General features: G+C 39.8%; 1 protein-coding gene across 1 annotated transcript in view; it reads right to left on the minus strand.

Annotated features, from left to right (window-relative positions):
* LOC139744144 (ribosome quality control complex subunit NEMF-like) overlaps nt 1-5,299 on the minus strand; it is a 51,997-nt gene extending 46,698 nt beyond the window's left edge. Inside the window, exon 1 of the mRNA XM_071654598.1 lies at nt 5,107-5,299. Coding sequence (XP_071510699.1) covers nt 5,107-5,299 — 193 coding nt within the window. The remainder of the gene's footprint in view (nt 1-5,106) is intronic.
* Nucleotides 5,300-16,704: the final 11,405 nt, after the last annotated feature.

Genomic DNA, 16,704 nt, shown 5'->3' on the forward strand with positions numbered 1-16,704 from the left:
AGGGGAAAAGCAGGAGGAGTATTTATAGCAGTAAGGAATGATCTCATCTCCACTCATTTAATCTCTTTGGATGTAGATTGTGAACTTATATGGATTTCACTGCAGATGGTGAACTCCAAACAAATCCACATTGGGTGTTTTTATCGCCCACCGAGTAAGGGTTCAGACCCTATCAAGAAACTCAGGGAATCCTTGTCTAGGATTGATTTCAGTAAAAACCCTATAGTATGGGTAGGAGGTGACTTTAATGTCCCAGACATTGATTGGTCCAATCTGTGTAGAAAGCCTGAACACCACTGCGTGTACCCCCAGGAACTGACCACAGAGCTTCTCGATTTAATCCACGATTTCTCACTCACTCAATTGGCTTACGAACCCAATCACAACCAGAAGACGAGATCAGGCAATGTTAGAAATATCCTGGACCTACTTCTCGTAACAAACCCTGGCTGTTTTGCACCAATTGTAACAAAAGCAGGAATATCTGATCATTTCAATATGATAGCAGAAATTTCTTTACGCCCAGTTCTTCATAAAGCAAAACGTAGAAAGATTTATTTATGGGATAAAGCAGATACATTTAATCTCAGAAAGGATATGGAAAATTTCTTTCAAGTTTTCCAGGCCAATTATGCACATAAGACAGTGGAGGAGAACTGGAACGCATTTAAGGAAGCTATTTATAGCAGTGTTGATTCAAATGTTCCTTCAAGGTATAAGAGTACTCGATTTAATCTTCCTTGGATAAACGGAACCCTCAAGCGATTGATTAGAAAGAAAAATAGGGCGTTTTATGGTGCCAAAACAGATGGATCCCATCGGAACTGGTGCCGTTATAGGCAGCTTCGTAAGCAAGTCCAAAAAGAACTTCGAAAAGCTGAACAACATTTTTTAGGAACAACAGTTTTTGACTCACTCACTTCTAACCCAAGAAATTTTGGTCTTTTATTAAGCAAAAGAGGCGTGACACAAATGGTATATCGGCTTTATATTCCAAGGGAAAACTAGCCGATACAGCTCGTGAAAAAGCTGAAGTCTTAAGTGATCAATATCAATCAGTTTTCACTAAAGAAGATTTGATTAATATTCCTCATATGGGACAGAGACAAATCCCAACAATATCAGATTTGATTATTTCTACAGAAGGTATTATGAAACTTCTTAAGAACTTAGATGTGAATAAAGCTTCTGGCCCAGACGGCATTTCTCCCAAATTTCTCAAGTTATGTGCTGCACAAGTAGCACCTATATTGCAAGTCATATTTACGCAAAGTCTTCGGACTGGCACGCTACCCCGAGATTGGAGACAAGCTAATATAAATGCTCTGTATAAGAATGGTAGTAGATCCGACCCAGCCAACTACAGGCCGGTATCCCTCACATCCACCTGCTGCAAAGTCTTAGAACATATCATTTATCGCCACATTATGAGCCATCTGGAGGATAACAATATCCTCAGTAACACACAACATGGATTCAGATCCAGACGGTCGTGTGAGTCCCAACTGATTACAACAATTCATCATATTTTCTCCTCTGTCGAAACCATTAAGCAAGTTGACGCTGTTGTGTTAGACTTTGCAAAAGCGTTTGATACTGTACCACATCAGAGGCTCCTTCATCGCCTCAAGTATCTTGGAATCCAGGGCTCATTACTTTCATGGATTTCACAATTTCTCACAGAAAGGGAACAAACAGTCGTAGTCCAAGGGTCATCCTCAAGACCCGTTCATGTTTCTTCAGGAGTGCCCCAAGGCACTGTTCTGGGCCCATTGCTTTTCTTATCATATATTAATAATCTCCCTGATCAAGTTTCATCCAACGTCTGCCTATTCGCAGACGATTGTGTAGTTTACCGTCCCATTAAGACACATAAAGATTGTGTCATACTTCAACAAGACCTACGTACCTTAGAGGCTTGGGGAAAAAGATGGCAAATGAAATACAAGCTGGACAAATGCAACGTTATGCGCTTCACAAGGAAGTCTCGACCCATTCATCACACGTACACCTTAGCCGGTCACCAGATAGAAACAGTGTCCAGTCACAAATACCTAGGAGTTGTCTTATCAGACAATTTAAAATGGAATAGACATATTGATATAACTACAGCCAGAGCAAGCAGCATGATTGGCTTTCTCCGTCGTAATCTACATAATGCACCGAGAAATGTTAAATTACAAGCATACAAGAGCCTAGTGCGTCCCCACTTGGAGTATTGCTGTACAGTATGGGACCCCTTCACTCAACGTAACATCTCCAAGATTCAAGCAGTACAAAATAGAGCAGCCAGATTCATCTGTAATGATTACAAGTGGCAATCTTCCGTCTCCGGAATGATAAAGGATCTCAAACTTTATCCACTCCCAGAACGACGCAAGCTTTTAAGGCTATCAACATTTCATAAAATAAAGCACGGCAATATTGATCTAAATCTCGAGGATTATATCAGTCCTGCTCAAGCACCGAGAGGTATGACAACCCGAAGTTATCCGGATACAGTGGCGTATCTAGGGAAAACGCCGCCCGGGGCAAGCGCGAAAATTGCGCCCCTAATTTCTGAGAAAGTGTTCAACCCCAACCCCATCCCGGTAGGGACTTTAAAGAAAGTCCGCATGATATGCGTTTTCAAGCACTTAAAAGGGGTCTTTTGAGGGTGATTTAAATGTAATGAATTTTGATAAATTTTGGCGAGCGAGCGCAGCGAGCGAGCCGAAAATTTTGGTATTTCAGCTTACAAAACATGGAATTCTTGTCATTTTTGCTAATCAAATCTAACAATTCCAATCAAGATATAGTGACGGCCTTATAACGATTCATACCAAAAAACTGCATGAGGAATTTAAAAAGTACTCTAAATTAGTACGCGCGAGTTAGCCAAAATTTGTATATTTCCATGTGATCATCACGTTTTGTTCTTATCTCTTTTTTCTTTCTTTTTTTGATAAATTTTGGCGAGCGAGCCGAAAATTTTTGTATTTCAGCTAATACAACACATGGAATTCTTGTCATTTTTTGCTTATCAAATCTTACAATTCTAATCAAGATAAATTATAGTGACGACCTTATAGATAACGATTTGTATACCAACAAACTGAGGACTTACAATACTAGTACTCTAAATTAGTACGAGCGAGTGAGCCGAAATTTGTATATTTCCGCGTCATCATTACGTTTTGTTCTTATCTTTTCTGATTTTTTTTTGCGCCCCCCCCATAATTATGTTCGAGACCGTTGGCGTCCTCTCTTGATCCAATCGGCGATCGCTTCAGAACGAATGAAATTGCAGCCGCTGCTCCGTGTAACATTTATCCTGCTAAATATAAAATGACATGTGTAAACACAATAGACATTGTCATTTTGTGCGCGTCATCGTCACGCTTTGTTCTTATCTTCTTCTCTTTTTTTTTGGATAAATTTTGGCGAGCGAGCGCAGCGAGCGAGCCGATTTTTTTTTTTGTATTTCAGCTTACAAAACATTGAATTCTTGCTTATTTAATCTTACAATCCTAATCAAGATATAGGGACGGCCTTATAGATAACGATTTATACCAACAAACTGTGGACTTGAAAAAAATACTCTAAATTGTACGAGCGAGTGAGCCGAAATTTGCATATTTCTGCGTCATCATTACGTTTTGTTCTTATCTTGCTTGATTTTTTTTTGCGCCCCCCCCGTATGTTTTAAACCGTTGGCGCCTTCTTTTGATCCAATTGGCGATCGCTATTCATCATCACGTTTTGTTCTAACCTTCTTTATTTATATGAATTTTGGCGAGCGAACGCAGCGAGCGAGCCGAAAATTTTTGTATTTCAGCTGACAGAACATGGAATTCTTGTGTGAACACAATAAACATTGTCATTTTGTCCGCGTCATCATCATGTTTTGTTCTTATCTTGTTTGATTTGGTTTTCTGCCCCCCCCCCCACCCTTCGGGGCGAGTTTTTTTTTTCTTCTTCTTCTTCTTTTCTTTTTTCTTTTTTCTTCTTCTTTTTTTTTTTCTTTTTTTTTTCTTTTTTTTCGTTTTTTGCGCCCCCAAGGAGTAGCGCCCGGGGCACGTGCCCCCCTTGCCCCCCCCTAGATACGCCACTGTCCGGATAATTACTCTACTTTATACGGTTCCTCAACTGCTCTCGCCAACTCCTTCTTCCATAGAACAGCGAAGGATTGGAATAATCTGCCGAGTAACATAAAGCAGATTCATAAATTTGACACATTCAAAGAAGCGCTCCAGCGTCACCTCCGTTGTGATTAGCTGCACATCACACCACAGTGCTGAGTGATACTCTATCCAGAGTTTTTCAGCGTATTCATCCAGATCCAGATCCATTATCGCAAGGGGACCACTCGTCAGAAATCTAGCGTGATGGACTTAACCAATTCAAAAATGTTGAATTCTAACTTACTAGTTCGCAGAGTTTGGTAATTTTTTTTACATGCAGTGTAATATCTAGTATCATTCTTATTTGCTAGTAAGTTGAAAATTCACACTTTCTTTGCCACTTCATATTTTCTCTGGTCCCCCAATCGCGAATTTAACCACTCGCGAAAATGTGTGACAGCGGCAATTCGCGAAAATTTATGTACGCGAAAATTATAGCGTATACAGTAGACACTATACTCTAGGATCCGGGCTAACTCGGCCCACGGGACATCTCGTCCCACCCGTCGAGGGTGGGCCGAGTTGTCCCACCCGTTGGTATCGATAGTGATCGTGAGCGCTTGTCTATGTTTGAGTTTATTTTGTCTTTATGACGTCTTTTCTAACCGTAATCTTTATGGAATTGTGTTCAGTGGTTTCTGTAAAGAATATTTTCCAACTTTTGGGGGATACAACGACGTAAAAATGAAATTTCAGACGTTTTTATCGTGGTTCGCGATCCCCATAGGTTCACGTTCATTTCGCGCGGTGGGCTAACTCGGCCCACTAAGTTTTAGCTGTTGTTTTGTCATTAAATCTCCGTAAAACTATCAATTTTATCAGGTATGAAGGTGTATTAAGGGTACCTTCAACTAATTTCATCTCCGAGGGAATATAATTTTGCGCATGTTTGGGGAAATGTTGGATATTTGTTCGCATGATTTCATGTTTGCCGTATCCGCACCGCACCGGTCTCGCCACCAGCTGGCTAACACACTCATCACAGTGGCAGAGCTGAGCAGCGCCATGCCCATGCCCACTCTCTCGGCGAGGCACGGAGGGGCACCCGCGGGCACGGCACAGAGGGAGCAGTCGGCCACTCCGTAAACGTCGCTACGGATACGGGCGGTGGTTGAAATTGGAGGAAAAGGCGTCATTTGCTGCACTTCCCAATTTTCTCGCGTGAGTAAATTCTATGCAGTAGTTAGTTGGCATTTTCCTGTCCATTGTCTTGAACTTTGAGCTGAGAGCTAGAGAGGGAGCAACTTCTTTCAACTCAACTGTGTTTTGCTGCAACGTCGAGCTGGTGTGCTACCGCCAGCCAATGCCAAAGCTAGGGCAGGGTTTCTTCTAGCAAAGGCTGGGCATATAACACCAGTTAGGGGGTTGCTTGACTCATTTTTTTTTCCTGAATTTTTTTTTTGTCTTTTATTTTTTCTGATATTTTTTTCCCAGGATGACTCAATAATATGTATTCCGACCTCGTGCAGTTTGCTGTTGTCATTTTGCTGTTTTTCCTGTCTACCCCCCATCATCAACGTTATTAATGATTGATATTGAATAAAAAAAAAACACACACACACACAACACAGACACATAAAAAAACCCGATTTGGATGCATGCTGTATTGTTGGCAATTATCATGTGACTCGGATGACACTATTCGTTATGTTGGGACACTGCTCCTTAATTTACGAATATGTAACATTTGTGAAATAATACAAGTTTTAATATGTGAGAATGTCACCTTTTTGTGTACTGAAATGATTACTATGGTGAAGTCTGTTTTCAAAGGGATATTTATTCAATGTACTATGCTAACAGAAATACTGTTGTGACTGCTAATGATTGACAAATTGCCCTACACGTACATCGATATAAATGTTTATGTAAATATGATGATTTATATAATGGTTTATGGTTATTCGTCTTATACTGTATTGCAATCAGTGAAAATCAATAAATACAAAAAAGATCAACAAAACACCTTTATTTTCCATCAGTTCCTTCGGTCCTCGGGTGAAACTACTTTTCTCCTTTCGTTTTGGTTGATTTGTTTATCTTATGATCTTAATATGTAAATTAACTACCCTGGAAAAAGTAAGTGAGTAGTATTAAGAAAAGTTTACCACAGGAACTGACCGAGAACAGATCTGCTTTCTTCAGCCCCTACAGCTATGGTGAATATTCAGTTTTGAGAGGACATTGTCTGGTTTTGCGGAGTGACTGAGCATAATGTAGGGCACCGAAATTATACAATAATGCAACATTTCATGAAGTGTATATCTGGATTGACATAATTTATGTACAACAATCTCATTTCCTGTGATGCACCTCTCCTGGGGCAGAGTTCATCAATTGGCAACTATCTGGTTTTATGTTGTACAGGTAGGTCAAAAGGATGAAAATCTAGAAGAAAGCAAACTATCGACTGAAGTAGGCCTATTAACTGAAATATAGGCCTGAAGTCAGTGTCGTAATGGTTATTATGACATTTGCTCCCGCAACAATCGTTCACTTGAAATTCTGCATGCTAAAGCAAACATAAATTCTACAAAGAAACATTACTCAAACCCTACTCCTATCACAATCCTAACCTTGATCCCAAGTCCTTGGAGAAAATAATACCAGAGCAATTGTTACAAGGTCACAGGAACAAATGTTGTATTACCTTTATAACACACTATGAAATGTGGTGGAATTAAATTCACTGATGATGAAGTGTGATGACTCTAAAAAAAAATTATGTTTTTGTCACATATGTTTTTCAATCCATAGTACAGCGCTATACTTGAGACTTTTTTTTTTATTAAAGATATCAAATGTGTGTACATTGAACATCAGTGTAGATATGCACACACTAGTTGTTCTATGTAAATATGAATTCGGAAAAAAAAATACTGGTGTGCAATTCACATGAAGTATGCAGTGTTTCAAATCAAATCTCATTTGACACTCTGTCTTGACAAACACATTCATCACGCATAAGAAAAGAATGGGTCGATGGAAGAGTGAAAGAGAGACGGAGAAAGGAAGCAGAAATATTGGCAGTAGGCGATCTATAGAGCCAGACGAAGAATCGTAAAAAAAAAACAGAACTTTACAATTCAGTTGTGGAAAGAAAGCTTTGTACACAGATGATACTTGGTAATGTGATTATTGAAAATGAAAGTATTTTTCAAGTCAAATGAGAATGTTCTGTTATTCAAGAAAAAAAAATAGAGAGGAAATAATAAAATAACAGATGTTAAAATGACAAAAAAAAACAAAACAAAACATACTTTACATGCTCACATTAATATTATCCAAAATTTGCTGTGATCTTGCAGTCTTGGAAAGAGCAGTACCGGTATATTGTAATCAAGGGCAGGGCAACAGTCGAAAGGATGCAATGGCCACAAAACAACAGATTCTTTTGTGAAGGAAGATGAGAGCTTTATATGCATGACCTTGCCAATGCCTACCAGTGCATTTATGTTGTAATGTTTCTTTTGTGATCCTGCATGACTGCAAATCGTGTAACACTTTGAGTACCGTGCTTGAGAAGGAAGACCATTTGAGAAGCTATTCATCTTTGCTGCTTGTTAAAAAGAAAAAGAAAAAGTGCATGAATTCAACAGTATGAGTGCAGGACAAGCAAGGATTTGAGAATTTTATAATCAGCCTTGTTTTGTACAAATAAATAAAAATGTAAAAGTTTAACACATATGATAGGGCTAAAGCATGGAAAAGATTAAGATACGAAGTCCAAGTTTGGTTCAATAGATCATCACAGTATACTTAACATAGCTAGAGGGAGAGAGAGATATCTATATATAAAAAGAAAATTACAAAAAAAAAAGAAGAACTTGACGGTTGGCCATTATCGTGAAGGTACAGGTGGCAGAGGATTTTTCTTTTGAATTAGGGTAAGGATTCCCATGGCAAAAATGGCAATGTCATCAAAACAAAAACAATTCCTTTTTATTTTTGAAAGTACATACAAAAGGTAGGCCCTACGATCATAAACAAGGCCAATCTAGCTAGCACTATTACCGGTTTCATGATATCAACCATTCAACCAAACCATCCATATCTACAGGTAAAATAACTGACCACTGGATATCAAACAATTTATTAATTATTGCCCATAAACAGACTCGCCCCTTTGACTTTTGCTTGTTTGTTTTTATTAAGAAAAAAGGTAACATTTATTGAACAGAAATAACTTTTGAGTAGAACGCAGATCTATATATAAAATCAGCAACAACAACAACAACAAAACATTTAACAGTTAAAATCAAATGCATATAATGACCTTCATGTAGTTCACATCGAATGATCTGCTACATACTGTAAACGTGGAAATTTTCGCGGTACATTAATTTTCGCGGATTTCGCGCTACGCTCGGCTAGCGCGAATTCAAAAACGCGCGAATATATCTTCACAATTTTCTACGCACATTTTGAACGGGATGAATTGTGTGCGCTTCATCGATGATCCTGCTACGTAGTACAATGTACAGGCATGTTTACGCTACTAGTACTGTGCGAAGAGACGATACCCTAGATTGCTGTGTACTTATAGCATGCATGTGTGCACCGCACGCATCGATGCTACAGTCCCCCGTGACTACGGTACTAGAGTCACAGCTGTACTACGTATTTGAGTGCTTGTACTCCAAAGAGATTATACCTATAGAGTAAGTAGTAGCAGTCTAGTAGCCATACGCGTGCGTACAAATAGTGCGTCCAAAATTGAAGAGGGAGCGCACACTCAGCTCCTGGCACTGGATCTAAGTCTACGTTCAAGTCATATCTTCTCATATCATATCTGGAATAATTATGTTATTCTTTATTACACATTTTCATTTTCAGAATCACAATGTGGTTAATTGTTTAAGTATTAGTTTCTACGATGATATCATATCGTTTGAACCATTGGGTAGAGTCCAGACCTTTTTGTTGTTCGCAAAATAAACAGTGGGAACTTGGGTGTAGACTACACAGTACTTGACATTATGACGTTTGTTTCGCGTACATTCCCACTCACGCCATAAAATCAAACAACATAAGGCACCATTATGACGCTTAAACATGACCATTGTGACGTCACAATAAAACAACGCAAGGTCACTGCGCCGAATATTCAAGTCGAGCGCATTAAACAGTGCGCTGCCATCTACTGATTAATAACTGTACAGGATCCGTGCAATGGCGGCTCCCATAACAGTCAGACCGCAACGCTGCTGTTAATGAGCTCAAATCAAAAATTTATCGTACGCGCAGGTTTTTGCGCATGTCCTTCTCAGCACCCGAGATTTTGCGAGATAATTCAGAGACAAAGTGCATGGTCTACGAGATTCACTTATTGGCGACATGAAGATCTACTATCCGTGACTAATGGACATGGTTTGTGAATATTTGAAATAAATGACACCTTTTAATGCTTACATTATATAAAATGAGCTTATGATATCATCACTCATATCTCTGCATTATATCGATATTTTCCAAACGACCCTGAGACAAATTAGAACAAGGCTTTCTATTTATTGCCAACCCGACCCGTTCATAGGTTGAATCACCAAATGAATGATGGTCAACGTTTTAGATATACTTGTTATAATAGCACAATAAGAACTGAATTGGTCCCTCGCTTGGAAAACAACAAAAATTGAAAGTCTCGTCAAGTAAAAATCATAGTGTGGCAATTTGAGATACATAAATGATCATGCGCTCCCAGGGTATCATTAAATAAATCACTCAGCGATGTATACAGCGGATTAATAAGGAATAATTATTATAATACCAAATAGAGAGCCCCAAAGAACTCATTTGCGCAAACTTAGTGCTAAATCTTTTATTATTCGTTTGTATGCTATTTATTAATACACGCTACTCTATCTAGTTGTGCAAACAAAGTTCAAGCCAAAGTTGAGCTGTCGATCAGAATGGAGTGTTATTCTTGTTGTTTACGTGGTGATCTTTTGCTGCTACAGTTGCCTGAACCTGAGCGCGTATACATACATTGTGCGCGCGCGCACACACACACCATAGGGTCCTACACTGTCATCTACACACAGCGTATTACTGTTATGTCTACAGAGTACACGTTTACTGTCATTGCGAGAGGTTCGTTCAACTCTCCACTCAGAGGGAATTAACCAATCAGAAACGCGTATTCGCGGCAAACTGAAATCTCGTCAAAAATTAACTGTACAACGCAATGATTAATTCGCCAACCTGACCCGTTCATAGGATCAGCCCACATAAAGTCATTATGTTTTCATAGAATGATATTTTCTCTTTCATTTTATACCTTTTCCATTTTGGTCCACCTTAATTTCATTGGTCTAGTGTACCCCTTAAGAAAATGAAAAATATGCAAAAGTTTGTGTTTCATAATTTCCTTGTTCAGTATATTCTATATGTCATAACCTTTTAAGTGGTCAAATTTCATCAAAGTACAACTCTTGAGTTTTTATCGATGTATAAGTCATGAAGATTGATAATGTCGTTTAGATTTACAGACACTCTGAAAATGTGGTCTCCCAGCTCATTACGTATTCATGTCCGTAAGGTCCATGCATCCGCGTACGATAAATGCGAAGGCTTTTCAGGACGTTGCGGTCTGACTGATAACGCGAAATGGCAGCTCCCTCGCGCGGCTGCCTCCCCACTGGACTACGCCCTCTTGTGGTATAATCTCTTTGTTGTACTCGCAGTCGAGCCGCTCGCTACGTCGCTTGTCGTACGCTGGCATAGCAAGCTATGTAGCAGAGGCTTTGGATGAAAGCAGTGAATGTGTACTACAGTAAAGTAACCTGCTGCGGAGCGCGAATTTAAGAACCCGCGAATACATTTTCGAGCCGCTCAGCGCGAAAAATTAATCGCGCGAAAATATTGACGTTTACAGTAATTTGATTTCTTTTCTACTAATACGAGTACAGAGTGGCCGGCTGCTCCCTCTGCCGCTCGCGCCCCACGGGCCGCGCCCCGCCGCGCCCGGCCGCGTTTTTTTTAAGACAGCACAGATTGGGGCATGGCGCGTGTTAAACCTATGGGAAAAACGTTGGGTTAGGGTTTTTGGTGGTATGGTTAGGGTTAGGGTTAGGGTTGGGGTTAGGGTTAGGGTTAGGGTTAGGGTTAGGGTTTGATGGTTAGGGTTAGGATTAGGGTTAGGTTTAGGGATAGGGTCCCCGATAGATTTTTAGTTTCCCCAATCTGTGCCGTCTAAAAAAAACACGCCGCCCGGCCGCCGCGCCTCCCCGAGTGGGCATGGCGCTGCTCAGCTCTGCCACTGTGTGTTTGGGCGAGCTTCAGTGGCGAGACCAGTGCGGCGGTGCGGACACGGCAAAGATGAAATCATGCGAACAAATATCCAACATTTCACCAAACATGTGCGAAATTAAACTCCCTCGAAGATGTAATTAGTTGAAGGAACCCTTAATACACCTTCATACCTGATAAAATTGATAGTTTTACGGAGATTTACTGACAAAACAACAGCTAAAACTTAGTGGGCCGAGTTAGCCCACCGCGCGAAATGAACGTGAACCTATGGGGATCGCGAACCGCGATAAGAACGTCTGAAATTTCATTTTTACGTCGTTGTATCCGCCAAAAGTTGGAAAATATTTTTTACAGAAACCACTGAACACAATTCCATAAAGATTACGGTCAGAAAAGACGTCATAAAGACGAAATAAACTCAAACACAGACAAGCGCTCACGATCACTATCGATACCAACGGGTGGGACAACTCGGCCCACCCTCGACGGGTGGGACGAGATGTCCCGTGGGCCGAGTTAGCCCGACCCTAGCCCCGGAGACCGCGCCGCCAGGCGCGGTCCTGGCGGCTTCCCCGCAGTTTCGCTTATGTGAGCTCCCCTATTGCCACATGCGGCGACTTCACAAATAAACAGTAACTAAATTTCGATAATGAACACAGTAACGATCAAAATTGAAGTATAGATTACTTCATTGGCTTGGTTCTTCTCACCAATTCATCTGGAAACTGCAAAATTTTCCACATTTTTTAGGAGTAAGCGACCTGCCCCTTGCTGCCATTTTGAACGTGTATCCATTTGCACGCACCTACGCATGCGTAAATAATGACGTCATCGGTAGGGAAGCTCAAGGATATGAATAATGCATAATTACTCAGTGCATAATTACAAGGTGAAATGAATATGCATCAAACAGTTCATTTTCAATGTTTGCAATACTGTAGTACAGTACTGTATCATTTTGTATACAATTACACGGCTGGCTTAGTTACAACTACTAACAGTCTAGTTTTATATAGAATTGTGATTTGAATCACAGCATCATGGATGCCATATTCAGTGAGATAGAGGAAGAGGTGGGGTTTCAGTTTTTCCTTGTTTTGTTTTTTTTCCCATCGGCCGCATCGTCGATGTACATAATACTAGTAACATTGTAAATGAATATTCATGAACTCAGTGTGCATGATCAAGACATTATTATCATTATTATTATTATTTTGTAAGCGATTCAAGCAGCATTACTGGAACACATTTCTTCGGCGTATTAAGGGTACGGAAAAAAAAATGCCAGCAGCATGTTGTTGTTATTTATTTATTTTTTTTTTGGCGTGTATCATTCATTTATGAATTACGTCTGCAGCAAGTGATACGTAGCCTTTTGTCAAGGCTCTCTCGCTGTATGGTGTGGAGAGCCAGCCGAGTGGGGTAGCGCTCTGCGCTCGGATGGACTAGCTTCGCTCGTCCGTTCGCTCTTCCGTTACAGCGAGAGGGCCTTGACAAAAGGCTAGCAATACAGTTCAAGTATTCTGTGCACTTGTGCAAGTGATTGTGAATTCTGTGAACATCGGTGAGCTGCTTATAAGACATCATTTTGTGCATCACAAGCAATGAAATGCATCAAACAGTCGCCGATGATAGTCATTTAGGTTTCATCGACCCATGTAAGTATTCCTAGTAGTTTCTGTTGAAAAATTAAGGAAATATAGCGCCGCAAAGGCACCCGTTTGTTCAACATGAAGATCTTGAATGGGAGCACGGCGCAGCCGCCACACTGCGTGTGGCGGCTGTCGCAGTTAGCCCGACCCCTATACTCTAGACCATATGTATCGTGCATGCATGGTGGCCCATTGAATTACTTGTAACCTAAACTAAAGGGGCTGTACTGCAATGCAGAAGTACAATGTCAAGGACTGTAGCCACACTAGTCCGGCAGCATATACCTGCAATGGTCTTCAAAAGTGAAGCTGCGGCTGGGCCGTAAAAAGATGAACACGAAAAGAAGAGACTGTTCATACCCCTGGTAACATAAATCAGATGGTGTGGGACTACATCACAGCGGTAACATCTGTATCAGTGCATCGTATCAAGTAAAAACAGTGCAGAGCTGGGTACCAAAAAATGTTATTCTTACTTTGTACCAATCTCAGACAGCAGGGCCCGAAGGTCAATGGTAGTAAATCGTGACTTCATCTTCAAAGGCACTTCTCCTCCAGCAAAAATGACGAATTACCGATACTGGCTCTCTCAACGCATAACGTTCGACGGCGCCGATGCCGCACATGCGCATGTGAGTACAGCTTGTGTTACATTTTTTATAGTTTTGAAAGCCCTCTCACACCGGACATTACGCAACAAGGGAGAAGGATCAGGATCACGTACACGCCCTCAAAATGAGTGCCAGGAATGCAGATACGTGTGTTTTTATTAATTTCATTTCACTGTTTTGTTTTTGTTTTGTTTTGTTTTTTGGTTTTTTTTAGGCGGTAATCAGTGACGAATTTCTCATGGTGTCACTCAAGTCGTCGTACAAAAAGTCATGACACGTCAGCTGTAATACTCTTTTGCTAACACACAAAATCACTGAATGATAGATAAAACTCATGTGCGGGAGTAAACTTCATACACGTACCAACTTCTTTCTCCTCCGCCCCTCCCCTCCCCCTTCCCCTTCCCTTTCTTCTACTGTCATGTATTTTGTAGTCGGAATGGCCTATATCTCACATGGAAAAAGATAGCTGCACCCAGAATTATAATTGTTATCCCTTGCATCAAGAGATGCTCTGAGATTCCTGAAGAGGAAACAAAATCTGAATCTGATTTTGGAAGGCATCGCATGTGTTATCATTCAGCTTTGTCTTTATGGTAGGGTCTATGGTTTCCATGTACATCCTCAGGTAAAATGGGCCATGCATATGCAATATCTTTCATAAAGTGTTTTATAAAAGGTGAATTTCATTGGAAGGAAAGGTTACTTTGAAGGACTTCAGTAAAATCAAAGCAAAGCATACTATGGACATGTTTGTTTGTTATCATTTTTTAGGCAAGTTCACAAAAATAATTAAACTAACACTGAAAACAAGAGACTACATAACATTATGTGGGGTAGTATGCCCACTCCCTTATCAGTGATTGTCTAGATGCAAGCATCAGTCAAGATATTGTTTTGTGATCTGTGAAGGCTGTGTATACACTATATTATATATATGTATATATATATATATATATATATATATATATATATATATATATATATATATATATATATGTATACATACACACACACACACACACACACACACACACACACTGCAGGCCTAATTAGTGTTTATTAAAAAAAAAAGTTAAATTGTATATGGTTTATGCAGGGAGGTGGAAGAGAGACACCTCCCTGGTCTATGTGTATGTGTATGTACAAGACCTGTGTGGAACAGAGATCTATGCTTTTGACTATGACCCTCACGACAAGCCTCTAAGCATGAAATGTTTAATTCTACATCATGAAATCAAACACAACAAAAGGCAAACACACACATGCTGATCAACATCCATTCGTCCGCCTTTCCATTCTATTTCCTTGGGATTGACATTGTGACAAGTGTATTACATTATCACCACCAACTGCACCAACACACCAAGGTTCTCAAGTTTGGGCTGCACGGATCACAACGCACTCTGCACTGAACAGAGCATGACTGCAATAATGATGCATGATGCAACAACTAAATATTCACTACACCATTAGTTGTTTTTTTATTGTAAAACTACATGTACTACAATTTGCTAAAAGGCTGCGGAATGAGGAAACGCAAAGTATATCACAACTGCACAGGACTGGAAAGTCATAAAAACTCCACACTTGAATAGTGCACCTAGCACAATCTTCTTTAAATTCTCTTTAATCTGCATAACTCAGATAATGCTGAATGTCTGTCACTTCCTTTTCCATTCTTAATTTTGTGGGATCTTCTTCGATGCTGGGTAGTGTGTACTATCAATACAGTCATTCATTTAAGTCTTCAGAACGGTAACAAAATAAAGCGAGAAAGCTGGAGAAGATTTATACAATGTATGTATAGCACTTAGGACGATCCAACTGCAGCAAAGATGTGATGTAGAGGTAGTTATAATTCTGTATTCAATCATACACACAATAGAATACATTACTGACAATACAGATTACAGTAATGCTGTAAGTGGGCCCACTGATGCCTTTCAGGAAAGATCAAAAAGTTATTGAGACAATACTCCATCAGCATCATAACTGCCAATATTCTATCTGGAATTTGAAACTATCTGGAAAAGTAAAGACATCGGAATTTATCAGACATCGTACCACTGAATATATTTTCCAATCATGGTCAGCCACAGATTTTTCAATGTGAGGCAACTAAATGCAGACAATTTGGTCCTCTTGAGTCACACATCCATTTGCTGGTGATTTAAAGGATAAGTAGCTTCATACAGGAGGTAATTCTGCTCAGATTCATGTCCTGATCTGCTGCTTTAGCACGATAGATCATAGTCACAACATTTATCTTTGGGGTAAATTATCATTTAATGGAAATCATTCACAACTTACAATTGTGTACAAGGGAAATAGAAACATACAATCTGAAAAAATAGGTGTGATACCATTCTCTCCTCTTCTCTCTCCCTCTCTCTCTCTCCCCTCCTCTCTCTCTCTCTCTCTATGCTGTTTGTTACAAAGGTTCCCTTTTTTAACGATGTAACTGATAATATAATCTGTTAGGCATAAAGGCAAATTACTTCAGTTGAGGGAATCAAAACAAACAGAATATGCCGTTCCAATAAGAAAATGCTTCTGACTACTGAGTGCTTCATACACGGAGATGTTTGTACTACAAAACATCATCACCTGTCATGTACAAAAGCTTGGTCTGACAGCTTTTCATGCAATCATTTACCTATTCAATCAGATCTGAGGAAGTCTCCCTCGCCAAAGAACTGCAACCAAATGGAGGAAAAACGAATAGTAATGTACCTTTACCAGTAGAATGTACTGGAAATGAGTTCTTGAAAAAGTTAACTGTTAACATACTACAGAACTTCATTACTGAACACATGACCGCATAAGGTATCAGATGGCAATAACAAAACTTAACTACGATATCAAGATGTAAAAGATTGCATAATTCTTGAATACTGCAAACTTTCTGAGAAGTCAGGAGAGCCAATAGTTCAAATGCACAAAACACTGAAAATTGGGAATGAAAAGATCTATACCCACAGAATGGTGTCAGGAAAAAATGACCACCATCACTCATGCGTG

Source organism: Diadema antillarum, unplaced genomic scaffold, assembly GCF_040938485.1.
Source record: "Diadema antillarum isolate AM-2024a unplaced genomic scaffold, OU_Dant_1.0 seq00001140_RagTag, whole genome shotgun sequence".
Taxonomy (NCBI): Eukaryota; Metazoa; Echinodermata; class Echinoidea; order Diadematoida; family Diadematidae; genus Diadema; species Diadema antillarum.